General features: G+C 40.6%; 1 protein-coding gene and 1 long non-coding RNA gene across 2 annotated transcripts; both read right to left on the bottom strand.

Annotated features, from left to right (window-relative positions):
* Positions 1–1766: 1766 nt before the first annotated feature.
* On the bottom strand, positions 1767–11880 carry LOC115776619 (complement C1q tumor necrosis factor-related protein 3-like). The gene is made up of 5 exons (XM_030724344.1): positions 11840–11880; positions 6247–6290; positions 5333–5416; positions 4007–4138; positions 1767–3926 (listed from the first exon to the last, which is right to left on the bottom strand). Exons 1-5 carry the CDS (start codon positions 11878–11880, stop codon positions 3643–3645), a joined length of 585 nt encoding a protein of 194 aa, XP_030580204.1. The 3' UTR covers positions 1767–3642.
* A 3822-nt stretch (positions 11881–15702) lies between these two features.
* On the bottom strand, positions 15703–17688 carry LOC115776603 (uncharacterized). Its single transcript, XR_004019481.1, has 3 exons — positions 17462–17688; positions 16564–16638; positions 15703–15795 (listed from the first exon to the last, which is right to left on the bottom strand). It is a non-coding gene; the product is annotated as an uncharacterized LOC115776603 (long non-coding RNA).
* Between the last annotated feature and the right edge of the window lie 3276 nt (positions 17689–20964).

Consider the following 20964-nt stretch of genomic DNA (forward strand, 5'->3'; position numbering starts at 1 on the left):
TTTTTTTGTTTGTTTGTTTTTATGTGTGTGCTGTAATTAAATGAAAAATTAAAGTTTTTCCCACAGAGCTGTTTTTGACTTGTATTGATGTGTTCATAATTCTGTACCTTACTTCCTCAGATGTTTTCAACAGAAATGTGTCCCTCTGAGAGTCTAAAAGTCAGATATGTTCAGGTTTCTGCCCTCTTTGCCAAAGTAAAGAGGCAGATAAGCACAAAGCTGGAAATGTTTTAAATATTTCCTTTAACAATAATTGGATCAGATTTAGAGAACGAAGACACTCCGCTGCTCACAGTTTGTGCGGGACTTCCTTCCCTGTTACTCATGAAAACTTTAATGTAATCATGAAATGCTTTGAGAGACTAGTAATGAATCACATCAAGGCCTCTGTCCCTCCTGACCTCGACCAGTACCAGTTTGTCTATAACACCAACGGATGCACTGAGGACGCCATCTCACTCCTGCTCCATACTGCACTGACACACCTCAAGAACCCAAATACTTATGTGAGGATACAGTTTGTTGACTTCAGCTCAGCCTTTAACACTGTCAACCCTGGCAAGCTGGCAGACAAATCGCTGCACCACCTACTACCACCTCTGCAGCTTTATTAAATCATTTCTCTCCAACAGACCACAGCACATGAGACTTGGAAACCTCTAGTCCTCTAACATACTCATCAACACCAGCACCCCCCAAAAGCTGTGTTCTCAATCCACTCCTATTTGCACTTTTTACAAAGGACTGTACCCCCACTTATTACACAACCTGCATATTCAAGTTTGCAGACGACACAGCTGCAGTGGGGTTAATAACCAGTGATGGTATAGTTACCTTGAAAAAATAATCCGATTACTGATTACTCCTTTAAAAAGTAACTTAATTACTTTACTAATTACTTAATTTAACTTTATTAGTTACTTTCAACAGCTGCCAGTGTTGTGCCTAAAAGTGATCGTTTGCCATAAAGTGATCCCGATGTTTCCGTGTGCTTTTATGTTTAATGACTTTGCTTATATTGGCTCATTGATAAAATTAAGAAATGACCTGTTTTTCAACAATCTTTAGGAGTCTGTGTTATTGTACCTACATTATAATCAATTCAGTACTTTTTGGCCACTTTAAATTTATATTTATATAACTGTGATGTGATATTTGTTGTGATTTCTGCAGCCTTCTGAGCCAGAGTTCTGTTTAAAAAGACACTTTTAATGTCAATGACAGTTTTTACCTTGATAAAAAAACGGAATATTTAAAATTAACCAAAACTAAGTGCAGCTTCTACCTTGTGATAGAAATGCTGTTTCTCACTCAAAATGCCCTGATACCATTCAGGAGAGATATGTTTGACACGTTTCACAGATTATAGGTCAACAAGTCATTTACAGCCGTTTAAATACAGGCAGTCATTTTCTGGCAAATACCGAAAAATCACTTAATCACAGATGATCAGTTTTTGGCACAACACCGGGAGCACCCCCCCACCGCCTCAACATAAAAATGACAACCATGAAACGAGGGCGAGTCAGTCGCGTTTAAGGGCAGCATTTCCTCTACTACATACTGTCGGACCAGCTTCTTCAGCTCTCCCCCACTTACTGGTTCGTACCAAAGTCTGGGGGGCATTAGCTGCAGCCTATCGGCCAGACGTCACTCCCAGAGATGCGAGAAGAAAGCAAAAATATATCTTTGTACTGAGGAAAATTACAAAAATAGAAACGCACAGTGACTTGGATAAATAACTTTAATTTACTGATTACTGGACTGCAAATAGAAACGCGTTACAGAGAAAAAGTAGTCAGATTAGAGTAATGTGTTACCAAGTAACGTACTGACATCACTTTTAATAACCAATAATGTAAGGCAGCTTACAGACAGGAGGTCCAAGCCTTCACATCCTGCTGCTAGAATAATGACTTGCTCCTCAACATCAAGAAAACAACGGAGCTTGTCACTGCTGGGGAAAAAGTGGAACAGGTGGGGAGCTTCAAGTACCTTTGTGTTCACCTCTCAAGGAACTTGACATGGGTAGTAAACAACAGAGAAGTGGCAAAGAGACTCTTCTTCCTGCAGTGCCTCAGGAAAACTGGGCTCCCACCAAAACGCCTCACCAACTTCTATCAATGCACCAAAAAAAGTGTCCTGAACTATGGATGTGGTTCTCCAACTGCACCTCAGAGGAGAGAAAAGACCTGCAGCAGATCATTAAGACTATGTCAACGATCACTGGTGCCCCCTGGGTACATTGGAGTGGAGTGTCAGTCGGGCGAATGGATTGGGTCCCACCCTTGGACCCAATCCATTCGCCCGACTGAGAAAAAGATTCAGGTTGGATTACACACTCCCTGGACAATGTATCTCGGGTACCCTCCCCTCTGGCAGGCTCAGGGTCATGAGGGCACGGACAGAAATACTTAAACACAGTTTTCCTTTCATTGGAAAAGTGCAATGACAATAACCAAACTATAATTTGTTGTTCTGGGTAGAACCAATTCTAAACCTGTGACAACTAAGTACGGCTCACAATCATCTCCCACAAAGAGACAGTGTGGGTATATTATACATTTCCTGAATCCTTAGGGTTTTGTGCGTATTGCAGTGGTTGACTCTTGTGTCCCTGATGTCCCTGGATGCCACAGAGCTAAAAGAAAGTATTTAGTTTAGGTGAAAATTATGGGAACATTTGTATTATTTGTGGTTTAAAGATCTCTACTAATCTCTATGTTGGTCAGCGAGATCCAAAACTTGGCTAAAATAAAAGCCACGAGGGTTCCCTTTAAACTGATACCAAACACTATATTCTAGACCTTTGATAAATGTCTGTACCAGGAGCCTAAATCAGATAAACATGGTGTCAAAAATCTAAATTTTTCTTAACGGTTTGGTAACTTCATGAGCTGATAACTGTGACTAAGCTACCACTTTGGAAGGGCTATCACACCAAAATATCGTCTACAGAAATATAGCTTTTCAAAAATTATGGTTAAGTTTTGGCACACTGACATGGACCAAAAAGTGGTCTGGCCCATGGACTATGTAACACCACAAATCTGATAATATGAGTTAAAATCAATCATCAACCTGCAACCTAGAATGTCTCAGTGCCACATGCATTTATGGATCTCCTAATGTTCAAAAATGATATTTGTTATGGACAAACAGTGGTTTGCTTTTAGTGCTTTTAGTGTCCACTGGATTTGTGTCACCTGATGAACGGAAGGAAGACACTTGTTAGAGACATGTGTTAACAAATTGTCTCTTAATATTTCAAAAACTAAATTTATGATATTTGTATATAATACAGGTACTTAAAATCAGTGATGTTGAAATTTTTTGTTAAAAAGTTCTTAGGGGTGGTCACTGACAGTGGGCTAATAGGGAAGCACCATATTAATTACATATAGTTAAAAATCTCAGACACTTGGTATGTTGTATAAAATTAAAAATAAGATTTCCTTACTTATAATGCCTTATTTATAATATACTGCATACTGATACTTCCACATATGACTTATTGTGCAGAACTGCGAGGTCCACTTTCAAAACCTTTGTCCATCCATTACTTCCTCGAAAAAAAACCCAAAAAAGACCTTTACTCATACAAGACAACCCATACAGGAAGTTTTGGCACTTTTACACCTCTCACATGGTGAAAAGGAGATGGCCCCTGAAAATGGAATGATAATTAGAATCATCATATATCTTCGCACCAGCCCAGAGACGCACAAGCACCTGGTCTCCAACCTCCAGAAGCAGTGAGGCACCATTAGATGTACTTGGAGAATTGGCTGGCTGATGTTCCCATGCTGAGAAAATAAGCTCTCCATTCTTGAACAATCTAGCAGCCGTGGGATAAGCAGGGTCTCCGTGTCCATGTAGGGTTAATCCAAAGTAGTAGGCTCCTCTCACTGGTGCAGTGAAAATCCCTGTGGGACATTTGTTTTTAGTCATGTTAAATCAGCTGTTAGAACATCTGGAACATCTGACTGACATTCAGTGTTGTTACCTGTGTTGGGGTTGTAGGCATTTCCAATGTTGGTGACAACACGTTTGAAGATCACAGTAGCCTCTGTGTTAAAGGGTCCGGTATCTCCACTGCCTTGATTAAGCAGAGAAGCTGAGAAAGCCACCTGTTTGACTGAGACAGAAAGAAATGTCATTATTTTAAAGTCTTCCCAAAAGTGACAAAAACATGAATCTGCAGTGAAAGAAATGATTGACAGTTTAAAGCATTTCATTGTGACAGAAGAAATCAAACTCGTCCTTTAGATCAGACAGAAGTTATTTTGTAGCTTCTGCAAAGAGAACAACCTGATTCAGAGTTTCAGTTGCTTCTTGGTTTGTGCTTCAGCCAAACAGGAACTCAGTTTCATGTGAATGTAAGTCAGTAAATTAGATCCAGTCATGGACTTAATGAGTGTTTGAAGCTCAAAGAGGGCTTTCACTTTAATGACCTGCACAGAGTGGAGATACACCTGTAAACAACACCTGTGTGAATCAGAGATAACAATCACACTGATGCTCTGCTGCTCCCACATTATTAGAACTACAAATATGGCTCCAGTTTTTATTTACTGCATTATTTTAGAAGGAATATTTTAGGACTAAGTTTGGACTGGCTGTAGTTTCAAACACTAAACATGTTCCAGAAACCACATCAGGTAAATAAATGATCTTTGAGTATTTTCACGTTTTTAGTTGATGTGGACAGAAACAGCACACGCTGCACTATAAAGCTCCTGTTCTGGAAAGATTATTGACACTGAGCCAATTCAAACATATCTGAGATATTACTGCTTCTATTAATACTCAAATATCCCCTATTATTTATCATGTACATCATGTAATCCACACACTGTGGCACCAGGAGGCCAGTTAGTTTGAACGTTTGCCCTCAGAGACCAGGTGGAAGAAATAAAAACATTGTTGCTCCTGTGAAAGAACTAGAGATAGTCAAACACAGTAGCGCCACCTTGTGGACAGATTTATTGCACTGCCACATGCTGATCCACCAAATGTGAGTAAAATATCTGCACAGGTCCAACAGGTGAGCTGAGTTTGTTGGCTTCTGTCTGCAGGTGGCGCTACAGCACAAAAACAGCTTCAAACGTTGACAGAAATGAGTGTTTGAGCAGGGTTGTATCTTCAAACACTTTGTCACTAACTGTAACACAATCCAGTCAGCTTGTGATGTTGAGCTGATCATTGCAGGTTTTAGTATTAGGGTCTAACATTAAGACATTTAAACATAATCTGTGAAATTTAATTTTAGTTTTAAGATCAAAATGTTAATTATAAAAAAGAAAAATATTCCAACGTTTGATAGAATTACCTTTTAGCTCCTGCTTCAGCTTGTTGATCTCAGTCTTCTGACTCGCCAGTTCAGTCTTCTGACTCTCCAGCGTTGCTCTCTGCTCTGAGGAAAATACAAAAGATACAAACTCAGTGCCAGCACTCAGTGATTCAAATGCTTTTCTCTGTCAAAGCAGCAAGTAAGAAAGTAACTGTGACTTCTGTTCATGCTACACTGAGCGGTGGTCTCCTCCACGTCCCCTCATCCTCCACCTCACACACTGCAGAGCCACAGGACCTCCTACAGCTGCTGGGTGGTGAATGTTGAAGAAGCAGACTTTGACTGCATCACTGAACAAACTGAAAGTCTCATGTGAAATCTGCGCAGCTAAACTCTCTGCTTTCTGCACAGGTACATGGGACAAATGGACGATCCCACAAGGTACAAAGGGAGACTGAGACAGTAAATACACAGAGGGATGATTCGGGGAAATGGAGCCTGCTGGGAAGGATGAGGCACAGGTGAGCAGAATCACAAATGAGACACAAGAAATTATGCACAAAGCAAACCACAAAGACGACTGACTCACATAATAAAACAGGAAGTGATAACTAAACAGGGAAGACACAGACATGGTGGTGCAGTGGGTAGCACTGTTGCCTCACGGTGGGTTTGAATCCACCTTGTCCCGGGCCTTCCTGTGTAGAGTTTGCATGTTCTCCTCGTGTCTGTGTGGATTTTTGTTTCGTTAAACAGAGGTGTAAACCACTACAGTAAGGAGCTGGAATGAAGCATTTAATTCAGCATAAAACACAAACTCAGACATGTTGGTTACTCCTCATTTTTGTCTGTCAGGATATGTCTGACATGACTTTGGTATCACTGTAACACAGTGGGTCATATGGAAGTTTTCCTGGTACTGCTGCTGCATTCTTTATCTGACATAACTGTACCTTGATTTCCCTCTTTTAAGGTCCTGATCTCCCCCGCCTGCTCACTGTATTGATTAAATTAAAACACCAGGAAGAAGATGTGCTCATGACTGAGAGGAATCTGGGTCATGAAAAAAACAGCTTGAATGAGACTGAATGACGAAGGTCAACTGATAGCGCCCAGAGATTGTTTATGTTATAGATAACAGGCAGTATAAAAATGTTTTGGTTAGACAGGAACACGGGCTCAGAGAGAGAGAGAGAGAGCACACTCTTACTCTGATTCCCCACATGAATGTGTGTAATTTTCCTGATTCTTTGATACATTAAATGAATTACTTTTTTAATTAAAGTGTTTCAGGTGTCTTCCTTCACAAAAAACCTGTTTACCTGTCAGATGGTGACCCCGATGTGATCAAGGACTGATAACAGGTAATGACAGGTGATTTGTGAAGGAGGATGACTGGCAAAAGAGGACGAAGGGGAATATGTTCTCCTGGACTCACCTTGGGAGTTTAACTCAAAACACTCACAGGGGCGCCTCATGAAAAAGGTAAGCAGAAACCTGTTGTTTAAATAACCGAATTCTGCAGAATTGGACATTAAAATTTTTTGTGAGTGAGGAGGAGGTAAGGTCTCGAGAGAACAAATTTTAGAGAATCTGTTAAACTGTTTAAAGCTTGAAAATATTAAAGTGTCAGAAAAACAAAAAGGGGTTGACATTAAAAAATGAATAAATAGATAATGGGTAAAATAGACAAAATAAGTGAAGTGATAAGAGTTGAAATGAGTGAAAAAAGGATTGTGAGAGATACTGGAAACGTAAAACTGCCCTATAGCATTAGGCTATTGATCAAATTTATTTATTTATTATAACCAAGAAGTGTGTGTGGCTGGAAAATTTTCTATTGAATAGAGATAACTCCTAATGTCCACAGCATTAAGAATGGTGTGTGAGAATTGGCTTTATACCATGAGAGACAATTAAAATAGTTATGTTTTACTGCAAAAGTACTGAGTATTGTTAATTTAGTCATTGGCCTCCCCCAGAGGGCTCATTTTCTGGACAGACGTCGGCTTTGGCAGCGGCTTATAGCTTCCAAGACGATTAAAATATTAACATTATTGCTATATAGACTAAGGTAGTCTTTTAAGATAAAGTAAGAATTGAGAATTATGAATTTGTTGGATTAACTCTCATGGTATACGTTGGCAGGAAAAATTGTAACAAAAGTGTGGTGTGAATAAATAGAGACTAACTGGCATCAAACTTTTAGTAAAAGTTGCAACTAAAAGTGTGAATGAGGAGACCTCCGTGTGTGTGTGTGTGTGTGTGTGTGTGTGTGTGTGTGTGTGTGTGTGTGTGTGTGTGTGTGTGTGTGTGTGTGTGTGTGTGTGTGTGTGTGTGTGTGTGTGTATCTGTGTATGTGGGAACAACTGGGCTGATACTGCAGGAAAAAAAAGGGATGAAATCCTAAAGAAACCGGTAAAACAAATTTAAGGATGAATAAAGTCCAGAGGACAAATATCAAAGTTGTAGTAAGCATAAACAAAAAAAGTGGGAGACATCCCCTGCTAATTTATTAGATAAAGCAAAAGCTTAAATAAATTATGCACCTGAAAACAAAAGGTCGGGAATCTGGGAAAAACTCTAGAGCTGAATCACATAGGAAAAGGAAACCGTTTCTGTTACTATCTGGCTGTGTGTATCTGAGTCAGTGTGTGTGTGTGAGTGTGTGTGGCTCAGAGACAGACACAGAGAGAAAGAGAAAAAGGAAAAATGGTTGTGTGTGCGTCTCTCTGAGCATTGTGGTGTGTGTGTGTGTGCGTGTGAATCTAAGTTTGTGTGTGTCATAGAGACACAGCCTGTGTGTGTGTGAGTGAGAAAAAATGAGTTACAAGTGCTATAAGTTGTTGTTTTGTTTTGTTTTTCCTTTTTGTTTTTGTTTATTTGTTTGTTTTTGGTATGGATGGTAGAGTTAGGGAGCAAGAGCAAGAGCACTTATTTTATTTTATTTTACAAAAAAAAAAAAAAAATGTATTCTAGGACTTTGCTTAGTTCTTTTGTTCCCCTGGGGAGCAAAATATTTTTTATTTTATTTTGTTGTTAAATGAAAAGGTTTCCCTGAGGAGCAGAGTTTTAGTGAAACTTTAAAAAGAAAAGTTAGAGGAAAAAATAAAACAGTCTGTGTAAAAATTTTGTGACACAGCTGAATCAAAGCAAAAGAGAGAACTAAAAAACCTATTTATGAAAATGTAGGGTCAAATAAAATCATCCGATTTACTCTTTTGTGCATTTACATTTATTTATTTGGTAGATTTATTTAAAGCTCAGATTTAGAGAAAAGCAGAGAACATTTGAATTTTGAATGTCTGAACAATTTGATATTAAATCAAGCATTAAAGGAAAAATCCAAAAAGTTAATAATACAAAAATCAGTACGCCCTTTAGCTAAATAAGGTCAATTAAGGTAAATCATTGAGACAAAAAACAGAGTTTATGTCTCAAAGGAGGGATATAGACTAGGAGAAATGATTTAACTAATAAAGATTTCTCAGTTTGATTGTAACAGGAGCCTGAACAACATCACCGGGGCCGCAGAGACTGGATCAGCTACCAATAAAGAAACTGGTGCAGATGGAGGTGTTCAAGATCATACCAAGCTCTCCTGAACAGACTGACAGCTCTAAAGACTCAGGAAAAAGGCTCCTGGTTCCGCACGACCCTCAATAAGAAGGCCCAACTTCAGACAAACAGGTGAACTGTAAGTTCCTTGACCCCTGACCTCCGTGTAAAGTCTGAGACCAGGAGGAGGGTCATCAGGAGGAGATCTCTTCGACGTGGGGAGTGTTAGGCCTTAAGCACGCTCAGTCACAGGCTCTCAGTGAAGAACCAAAACACATTAGTGGTCAAAGGTCAAAGAACTGCAGGAAAAATAACAACTGACTGCGATGTTTCAGTTCCAGGCTGAACGTTCTCAGTAGTCTGACTCATAATCTGTTTGGATAATTTATCATTTGAAGGCCACAGGAATATAATCTGCTTTGTTTCTTGTAACACTAATTTTTGTTTTTTCTTGACATGAGGTCTAAGGAGGGACACGTCCTGATTTCAGTTTGATCATCACAGAAAACTATTTTGCTGTGAGCTCTGTGTAAAAGGACGACAAAGGAGGGAAGTGTGAGTATGACCTCTGACCCGAGAATTACCACATTTCAGACTCACCTGACTTTGATTTTGACTGACTGCACTACATGGTGTTAAGTAGTTATAATAATGCGGCCCTTTCACACCTAGGTGTGATTTTTCACACCTAGGTGATAAAAAAGCCTTGCGCGTGCATGTGAGGTGCGTGTGCGCGTGCGTGTGTCCGTGCGTGTTTGCGCTGACGTGTGAAAATGACGTACACAGGGCAGTTTAGCGGCGGATTACTAACGTGATTTTTAATGAAAGTATGTTTTTAATGTACAGCGTACAATGAGGAGTGGTACAATGTATTTTTTCATTATTAAAACATGGAACGGAGGTCATGTGATCAGCTGTCACGATGATTTTTGTTGTTGTTCCGATGAATGCGCAAAGGATCATGGGAGTTCTCATTTTGGTGTTTATGTGTTTAGTTACAGAATTATCAGCTATGTTTTGCTGCTCTCTCATCGATCTTATTAGTGTGAGATGTGAATTGTGTAGGGTGTGTGGTATGGAGGGTATTTATTTAATGAAACACCGTGACCGTGGTGGATGTAGCCATAATGGCCTAGCCTCGCCGTGGCGATTTTGCAGTACGGTGGTCTGCTCCCTGTGAGCAAGTGGTTTCTGTGTGAATCGAAGCGTATTTCATGTATGGGGTCACAGTCATGTGAGTAAGTAATGCAAAGTTAACTCAAAAGTCTCTGAGTTTTCTTTCTTTGTTCTACCGTGACGCATGCGCTGTGCGATCCAACAATCGGTCTCACTATCTCTCCCGCATGGCTCTCCTTATTTCCCGGATGTTCATCAAAGAGGTTCAAATCTCACCGCACACTGGCTAAATAAAAATACAATGGTAAATAATCTAATATCCGAGCTCACTTGTGAAGCATAAAGCACACAACACAGTGGCTAAATAAAAATACAATGGTAAATAATCTAATATCCGAGCCCACCTGTCGAGCATAAAACAGATAACACAGTGGTTAAATAAAAATACAATGGTAAATAATCTAATATCCGAGCCCACCTGTCGAGCATAAAACAGATAACACAGTGGTTAAATAAAAATACAATGGGGGTTAAGCCAATGTCCGTGTTCACCAGTGGGGGGGTGTTACACTGCATCGTTTACATACAGAACGGAGGATGACCCAGGGCTCACATCAAAAGCTAGCAGATTCAGTCTGAAACCGTACCTTTCACACACACACACACAAATAATTAAAACAGTGGTCTTACTAAAAAACCGATGCACTGTTAAAATAAATTTTAAAAAAAATATACTGACATCCACAACATATCCCAACATCCGCTTAGCAATGTGTAACTTTTTAGAAAGCCATAACCCGGCGACAACTTGGAGTACGACCCTGACCTGTGTCAGTACAGGGCGTCTGTGTTAATAAAACTGCACTTCCTGTATGGGATCACAAACATGTGAGTAGGTAATGCATAGTTAGCTCAAAAATCTCTGAGTTTTGCTTCTTCTAGCAAGCTGTCCCACAGACTTTTGTGATGTTCTTGAGTGAAATGAGTAACTACTTTTACTGTGAAAACCAAAGAAATTCCGACAGTATTAAAAATATCAGACTATGCTCAAACTAGGCAATCCTATATCAACATTCTCCTCACAGAGTTAAGACAGAAAAACAGAATCTCACGCTTATCATAAGCTTTATGCGGTGAGCAGTACATTATTTTTCCATGTTAAAGCGTGGAGTGATGAGAGTGTGATCAGCTGAAACGGAGTTCTTTTGTTGTTCTTTCAAATGAAGGCGCAAAGGATCATGGGAGTTCTCATTTCGGCGTTTATGTGTTTAGTTACAATGTTATCGGTCATGTTTTGCAGATCTCTCATCGATATTATTAATTTGAGATATGAATTACGCATGCGGTCAGGTACGGAGACTAACTAGTAATGGAACACCGTGACTGAGATGTCTGTATCCGCTAAGGGCCTACCGTCACCGCGGGTGTTTCAAACCAGCACGCTTGTGTTTCTTGTCAATAAAGCTGCAGTTCCTGGCTATGACCAGTGAGCTCACGTCAGAAACTCTAAAATCAACTCGAATTCTCTAGTGTTTCATGTATTTCAGCGTCACAAGACCGTCTCAAACGTTGGTTGTGAAGAGAGTCGTGTAGCTTCTTTTTCCCCCAAAGTTTTTCTTTCTAAACTGACTCTGGCGTAACGCTACACTCGGACTTTTAAATGGATTCAGGTAAGCATATACTTTTACACAAAATTATGTGAACCTAAACTGTATTCTGTATAGCAACTCATTCCTTTTTTTAAAAAAAAAAAAGAAAAATAAATAAATAATTGTACGTTTGTGTATTTGTGTATATTACATTAATGATAACTAACGATGCATGTTTTCCAGACGTTAAAACTTCACCGCCACAACCATCACGGGTGATGACCGTTCCTCCTCCTGATTCTTCATCTTCTTCACCTCCACCATCTCGCCAATTACCTGAAGAGCCGCTGTCGCGGCGCGGGGTCACGGCTGTTAAGATCGCTACACTACACATACTGTGTAAGGCCGTGCAGAACTATCATGAAGGGATATGCCACGGATGTCGAGTCAAACACCCTAGCTATGATCAGCACAGCTGTAAGCAGGTTATTCCTGATTTCTTTTACGCGCCCCATTACGACGAAGTGATGAAAATATTCTGGACAGATCGTCTCATTCCTGCCGTTCGACTCTTCTTGTGGTCTAACAGTCGGGACGACGCACGTAAGGATTTCACATGGATTGTGGACGCTCAGGTGTCTGAATTGTTGCACGCATTAAACATCTTAGATGCAATAGACAGTTTGTATCATGATCTGAGGGAGGAATATTTCTTTGAGGACTTACCAGCAGAGCTTATCATGGTGGAAAACTACTGGTTAGGCAAACACAGACTGTGTATGTAATGCATACTCTGTATTTTTGGTTTATGGGTTGAAATAAAAAAAAAAAAATCAATATTAAAAACTGTACAGACTCCTCATTTTTAAACTCTGCATTCCTCACGGAAAACAGTGCAATATATGTTTAAAACATCTTTTCATTCATTCATAAATACACCACATACTATGTCCCAACAAAACAAACAAACAAACAAAAAAACAAAAAAAAACAAAAAAAACTATGGTTAAAGCAATAGTTGTGTATTTTTCCTATCTAAGGTGCGTTTCTTACACCATTCTTGTAATTCTATTTGTTATCACATCTGCATTTTTCTTAAAAAAAAAACAAAAAAACACTAACCGACTCTAATTCTCAGGTACAAAGAGGTCGGCACTCACACGACGTTCATTAGCTGAACTTTCACTCATGTACACTTTAACTATTCATCCCTATTACCAGGGTGAGTTACTTTAGTTTCTGTTTTTAGCACCGAAGATGTTTTCACTGAGCTTGATAAAACCTGACAGTTTGGTGAAATCATTATAGGTGCAGAATCTCATCCTTTTTTCCACACAGCATACCCCAAAGCACGTTTCAAACTCACAACAGAATATCACACAGGAGGAAATAATGTCTCAGTGACATGTATAATCGTATTTTTGTGTAAGTCAAAACGATGCACCGATTTACCCATTATCCGTGCTTCTATTCTTTTTTTCATCATTAACAGAGGATCTTAGCTTGTTAATGAAACATCTCTGCACAGTTTGTCTTCATCAGAATCAATTCATTAGAATACAGCAGAATAAAAGTTTATTACAGGGTGTTGTTAAAACACATCAATTCGGCTAACATGTTTAAACAAACTCCCACTCCTAAATAACCTTTTATAAAATAACAATGCTAACAGACCGTATGTCTGCATCATGCAGAAGGATTAGGATGTTGATAAATCAGATCATACAGACTAGCACGTTTTTTTTCATGTGTAAACTTTGTTTTTCTGTATCTTAGACTGCATAGTGCCCACAGGGCTAGAGCCAATCAAGGGTGGGCCCCGTCATAGCAAAGGATCATGGGAGTTCTCATTTCGGCGTTTATATGCTTAGTTACAATGTTGTCAGTTATGTTTTGCGCTTCTCTCAGCGATATTATTAATTTGAGATGCGAATTACGTACGTTTGTCAGGCATGGCGACTAGCTAGTAATGGATCACCGTGACTGAGAATGGTGTAGCCCTTAATGACTCACGGTCACCGTGACTGGTTCAGAACACGCATATGCTGCAGTACTTACATATGACCAGTAGGATAAGCTCAGAAATTGGTGATAAAAGCTTGTCTCTGTAGTGTGTTATTATTCACAATGGCCCAGGAGTATGATCTGGTGGGGGTGCATAACTTCCCTGTGGAGACGTGTCAGCTACACGCGGTCGTGCTCGACATTGTTAAACTTACCGTCAAATCCGTTCTAAACATGCTTATTCAAAAACACAAAAGAGAGATTTGCGCAGGATGTGAAGCCTCACACCCCTCACAAAGAAGACACACCTGTGGGGCTCCTGTAGATAGACACTTCTTTTTCAAGTATTATGACCATCTATCAAAAAGATTTTGGAATGGACATTTTATACCTATATTGATGCAAATTCTCCGTTTGGAGGGTTTCAACCCTGACAAACACAGGCTTATGGGTGCAACGGAGGCTTATCTCCATGAGTTAAGAGAGGTCAATGATATTGAACGGGCGCTTTTTGAATTGGAGGACAGTGTTATTGGTGTCAAACGGTCATCTGTTGACCATGTTTTAAATCAAAAGTATCATCTGTGGAATTAACTTCATTGTATGCATTTAAATCGAAATTGCATACTTTTTTTTTTTTTTTGGCTGGGTCCATCGTTTGTACTTGATTTACTTAGCTTATGTTATAATTTTTTGTTATTTTATGGCTATTTTATGTATATCTTTTAACTATGTGATGTTTGTATTTCTGTTTTACATGATTATATTCTACTGATGCTTATCTTAGTCTGAACACCCATGAAAATAAGAGATTTTTAATCTCAATGGTTCCTTTCCTTGCCCCATTGTATTTTTATTTAACCACTGTGTTATCTGTTTTATGCTCGACAGGTGGGCTCGGATATTAGATTATTTACCATTGTATTTTTATTTAACCACTGTGTTATCTGTTTTATGCTCGACAGGTGGGCTCGGATATTAGATTATTTACCATTGTATTTTTATTTAGCCACTGTGTTGTGTGCTTTATGCTTCACAAGTGAGCTCGGATATTAGATTATTTACCATTGTATTTTTATTTAGCCAGTGTGCGGTGAGATTTGAACCTCTTTGATGAACATCCGGGAAATAAGGAGAGCCATGCGGGAGAGATAGTGAGACCGATTGTTGGATCGCACAGCGCATGCGTCACGGTAGAACAAAGAAAGAAAACTCAGAGACTTTTGAGTTAACTTTGCATTACTTACTCACATGACTGTGACCCCATACATGAAATACGCTTCGATTCACACAGAAACCACTTGCTCACAGGGAGCAGACCACCGTACTGCAAAATCGCCACGGCGAGGCTAGGCCATTATGGCTACATCCACCACGGTCACGGTGTTTCATTAAATAAATACCCTCCATACCACACACCCTACACAATTCACATCTCACACTAATAAGATCGATGAGAGAGCAGCAAAACATAGCTGATAATTCTGTAACTAAACACATAAACACCAAAATGAGAACTCCCATGATCCTTTGCGCATTCATCGGAACAACAACAAAAATCATCGTGACAGCTGATCACATGACCTCCGTTCCATGTTTTAATAATGAAAAAATACATTGTACCACTCCTCATTGTACGCTGTACATTAAAAACATACTTTCATTAAAAATCACGTTAGTAATCCGCCGCTAAACTGCCCTGTGTACGTCATTTTCACACGTCAGCGCAAACACGCACGGACACACGCACGCGCACACGCACCTCACATGCACGCGCAAGGCTTTTTTTATCACCTAGGTGTGAAAAATCACACCTAGGTGTGAAAGGGCCGCATTATTATAACTACTCACATGGAATATGATTGAATAAATAATATGTAATACAGAGAGGTGTGCAGGGATCCAGCAGCCAGCTGGACGTCACTGGTCAGACTGGTGGAGCTGTGGTGAAGGTGTGTGGGTCAGCTTCAGTGAGGAGTAGATGACCGCTGGCTCTGGTGGAAGATCTGAGCACAAACACACACATTAAAGATCTTTAGATGCCTGCTGCTGCAGACTCAGATCTGAGACTTTTTTTCCCCTCTCGATTTAGGGCCTGATCTTTTCTTATAGGTGAGATTATGCAGAGAGGAGCAGCTGTACCTCTGTGCCTGCTCTTTGTCCTGATGCTGATTTCTCCATAACTGATGTCAGTTGTTCCGTGCAATAAGGAATAAACTGCAGCTGGATCGCTCTCTGCAAAACAAGACAAAGTCACTGATACAGTCTTTATCTTTGAGGGTGAGATGAAGCTGGACTTTGTGAACTGCAAACGTGAGGACCCAGCACGTGTGCTCTATAACCTGACGAAACCTTAACACCTCTGCTGAGTTTAGTTCTTAAAGCAGGAAGCCTGATGATCGCAGAGCTGCAGACTTGTTAGAAAATTTTTATTCCCTGCACACTGTAAAGAAAACACTTTGCTTAGCTGTGAAACAAACTTCAACGAAAATTATTTATAGTGAAATGGACCGACCCCACCACAGCCAGGAGCCGAAGCCCACTGAGAATCTTTGGGATGTGCTGTGAAGATTTTACCCATCGAGATGCTCCAGATGAATGCAGTGTCAGTGTGTGTGAGGGGTTTTTTGGGGCCAGGCGGTGTGTAACAGATTTATGTGATGGACTGAAAACTGACAGAAATTTGATTTTGCTTTATTTTCCATTTTATTGCCAAATGAGCAACTTTGAATTCAGCTGAGTCTGTGCCATCTTCCAGTCCAGCGTCTGGTCTTTAATGCAGCCGTGTGGTGTGTTAGAATGATGATGATGATGCACAGTTCACAGTAATTTCACTTTCAAACTACTGAAAGTGCAAATATTAGTTTGTTGCTCTGATTAAAAATCAGAGCATCAGCTTAAAAGTATCACCAGCGTCAGCCATGAACTCCATGGAACCTCTCGTGGAAACATCGGAGGAGCGTCACACAGTTTAGAGATTATGTGTCAGGAAACTTTTCGTACCTCTCGCCTCTTTTGTCTCATTAGCTGCCGTTTGTCTCACTGGTGTGTAGGTGGCAGCTGCTGCAGGATCCTTCTCTGTAAAACCAAGTCAGAGTTTCCACTGAGAACAGACCTCTAACTGCTGCTGCTTCAGCATTTTAAAATATTAATAAAACCCCAAAACTTAAAAGAAGCTGTGACGCAGTGTAAACTGGAAATGAATGCAGTGATTTACACATCTCATAAACCCATATTTCATTCACAGTAGAACACAGAAAGCATATTGAATATACAAACTGACAGGATTTACTGTTTCATGAGAAATATTAGCTCGGTTTGAAAACGAAGGGAAGGAGGTGAGCAGAAAGTTATCAGCGCTCAGCTCAAACCCTGCATCTCTGATGGTATGAGGGCGCATCAGTGCCCACGGAGCTGCCAGCCTGCACACCAGTGCTGAGAGGTACATACAGGCAGCACACGCTCCCATCCACACAAGGTCTTTTTTAGGGAAGGCCTTTCATATTTCTGCAACACAATGCTAAACCGCAAACTGCAGCTATTCCAGCAGCGTGGGTTTACGAGTCCCGCAAACCACTGCGCTCTGTTTTTATTCACATGCTTCTTCGGGATGCTGCGTAAAATGTGGGAAAGCAGAGTTTCTGCCGCTGCTGGGGTGGAAGAAAGCAAACAGAGGCAGGGCTGCAGCAGAGCTTCTTCTTCTTCCACTGCTGCTTTATCAGGTTAACGTGCAGAAACACGCGTATCTGTTCATAAACTGAAGCGCTGAAAATATTAACATGCTGAACCAGCACACATTTCTTAAACCCCCCCCCAAACATGAACTGTGAAGAACCTCTTGTGGAAACATGAGAGGAGCATCAAAGACCTTTGAGATTATCTAACAGGAAGCTCGCCCTACCTCTCGGCCTGTTTGACTCGTGTTGGCGGTTTGCTGCTGATCTTCTCACTGATGAGTTGGCGTCAGCTGCTGCAGGATTTCTCTCTGCAAAATCAAGTCAGATTTCCCACTGATAACGCAACTCGTTCTGCTGCTGCTTCCACACATTAACACGCAGAACGCGCTGAATTTATAAGTGAAGCAATAAAGTGAGAAGTGAAGCGAAGGCTGCAGTCTGATGAAGTTTCTGGGTCCTGTGATGAAGCGCGACGTGAAAGGAAAAACGTTTGTTTTTGAGTCAGAAAACAGGAAACTGGACGGCAGCAGAGCTTCTGTTCACACCGACACTCTTTAACCACAACGTCTCAAATGCAGCTTCGCAATCAACACACAGGAAAATGAAACTTAGTAAAATTATTAAAATGTAAGAATCTGTCATAAAAAGTTAAAGCAGAAAATGATGCTCCAATACCTCAGAGTTTAACTTTAATTAGATTAATTTAACCCTGAGTTAATAATTTGAAGGTCTGAGGGCTCAAATTGGGCCCCACAGAGATAAAAGTGCAAAAAAACTTCCTGTGCAATACAGTATGTGACTTTTTTAAAGGAGCAGTTCACCCTATAATAGTCTGCAGTGTTCAGTTATTGTAGTCTAATGGCCCACTGTACCACTCAGCAGAGAAACACTGTGTAGGTTTGATTTTGAGGGGAACTGTCCCTTCAAAGTGGTTAAGTGTGTAAATGTTAAACATTGTGTGTGAGCAGAATGTGTGTCTCACCTTTGGGTTTCCTCCGGGAACATCGTCTCACCAGTACAACCAGTACAACCAGCAGCAGCAGGCCAAATATGGAGGGAACAGACAGCAGCACAGAGAGAGGAGGAGAGGGAGAGGGGGAGGCAGTGGTGGATGGTGGAGGGGGGGATCCTGGAATTTGAATAATAATGTGAATCTTTGTGGTCAGTTTGAGTTTCTAAAATCTGTAAACAAGCCAGAAGCATCACCTGTGACAGAGATCCAGCTGGATGGAGACTCTCCATGACCGCTGATGTCACACTTGTAGAGGCCTTCATCAGACCTGGAAACATGCTGGATGGTCATGTGACCTGTAGGCTGCTTCCTGATGAGGGAGCCATCTTTATAGAAAGCAGCTGGGAGGTTGGAGGGAGGGGTGTTTGTTTGACAGAGCAGAGTGACGTCATCTCCCTCCATCACAGGGAGGACAGGACTCTGCAGGATCACTGATCCACCTCAACACAGAGACAAACTACAGCATTTCATCCATTTACACACAGCTTCATCAACACTAACTCCACACACTCAGCTTACCAGAGACTGTGAGCTTAACCATGTTACTGATGGCACCCTCTCTGGACTCACACCAGTAAACTCCACTGTCCCATTGGAGGACACTGCTCATGCTACAGGAAGAACCAGCTGGTTCTCCCCACTTCTCACACTCAGCTCTGGTTTCTTTGCTTGTGTTTCTCCTCAGAGTCCATCCAGTGAAGCTGTCGTCCTCCTCACAGCTCAGAGACACAAAGTCTAATTCAAAGAACTGAGAGTTGCTGGGACTCACAGTCAGACGAGCTGTTAGAAAAACATAAATAATTATTCTTTTGTTCACATAGAGAGCATATCTATGTTGAAAATATGGAGGTGAACTTCAGGTGCAGAAAAAAGATGATCCATGAGTGCAGTTTGCATAACAGCTCATTCTCCAGATGCCAAAAAAAAAAAACAGTGGTTTATTAAGATCTTCTTCTTTTGGCTGCCACAGCAGTTCATCTGCTTCCATCTCCCCCTGTCCCAGCATCCTCCTCTGTCACACCAACCGTCTGCATCCTCCTTCATTTCATCCATGAACCTCCTCTGAGTTCCTCCTCTTTTCCTCCTTCCCGGCAGCTCCATCTTCAGCATCCTTTGCCCAGTATGTCCACTGTCCAACTCCAAATTCCAGAAATGCTGTATCTGGTAGTTGGTTTTGACCAGTATAATAATAATAAACAGAACAACAGCTCTGAGTACGTGTTCATCTTTGTGCTCTGTGGCTGACATGTTAAACTAAGCAGCTGTACACACATCCACTTAATGGTCCAGCACTGTGAGTGTCAGAGGTGGGAAGTAACGAAGTACAAATACTTCGTTACTGTACTTAAGTAGATTTTTCAGGTATCTGTACTTTACTTAAGTATCTATTTTTCTGACTACTTTTTACTTTTACTCCCTACATTTTTACACAAGTATCTGTACTTTCTACTTCTTACATTTTCAAACAGACTCGTTACTTTTTAACACGTCAGAGAGAAGTTTGCATTTCCGGTCAGTGCGCCGTCAAACATCAAACGATCTGAGCCTAAACGGAGGAATAATAACACATAAGAGACAATCATACTGGTGTATCCTTCATCATCGGGGCTTATCTCGTACAAAGGGATTAAATACGCAAACCCATATAATTAATGTATCATTTATAGCGCTATAATCGGGCCGGACCGAGTCCGTAAGTTGCGCTGCGGCACATAAACAGCTTAGCTAGCGCTACTGAAGAGGAGCGAGCACGAAGGGAGTAACGTGTGGCAGGTAAATGCAACGTTTCTAAATGCTCAACAAATATCAGCAAACACACAAAGTGTGTGCAGTTTGTCACACAGTGTGTCTGCTAGCTAAAAGAAGAGCTGCTGTATTTCAGGGAGAGCAAAGAGAGAGAAGTTCACTCAGAGATGGAGAAAGAGGACAGGAGAGGAAGAAGAGAGGTTAGAGTTAAAGGTAAGGACTGGAAAATAAACTGAACTATGCTGACTTTGTGTAATTCAAAGATTGTATGAAAATACTACAGTTTAGTGTGTAATAAATAGGTTAGCTTGTTGTACTGTATTTACAGTAAAGCTGTGTTGGACTGGAGCACAGTGTTTGTGTTCATGGTCAGAGTTACAGGTTACATCAGTGCAGCAGAGATGAGTTTGAATCAAAGCTGCTGATGCTGAGATTCATTCACTGAATCCAACATTTCTACAGCCTGTATGCTGTCAGTGTAGGGGATGGAGATCAGCTCAGAGAGCTGTGAAATACTGGGTTACATCTTTGTGAGTTCAGTTCATCCACACAGAGCAGTAAGCCTCAGAGCAGCAGCAGCAGGTCAGCTGATCACAGCCTGCACACAACATCATTTAGTGGAGCTCACAATAGAAAGTTGTGATTCTTCTCCCCATGCAGAGCCACTACAGCTGATCTTAGGGTTCCTCCAGCTTCTGAATCCCACTGTAACCCCTGAGTATTCTCATGTTGGTGTTTAGGTGGAGGCACAGTCACCCTCTACTATGGAGGACATGGAGAATAGAGCTGTGTTTAAATTCCCTTTAACAGTTTGTGTCCTACATAACAGTTTCAAGCTGAGTGCATTCATTAGGATTAAAAATTAGATTGGAATAACATTTGTATTCTCATGTAATATTATTTTATGTTATTACAATAATATATAATGAGGTTCGGTTTGTTTTACACAAAAATAGCAGGTAGAAACAT

This window comes from Archocentrus centrarchus, unplaced genomic scaffold (genome assembly GCF_007364275.1).
Source record: "Archocentrus centrarchus isolate MPI-CPG fArcCen1 unplaced genomic scaffold, fArcCen1 scaffold_35_ctg1, whole genome shotgun sequence".
In the NCBI taxonomy this organism is placed as follows: Eukaryota; Metazoa; Chordata; class Actinopteri; order Cichliformes; family Cichlidae; genus Archocentrus; species Archocentrus centrarchus.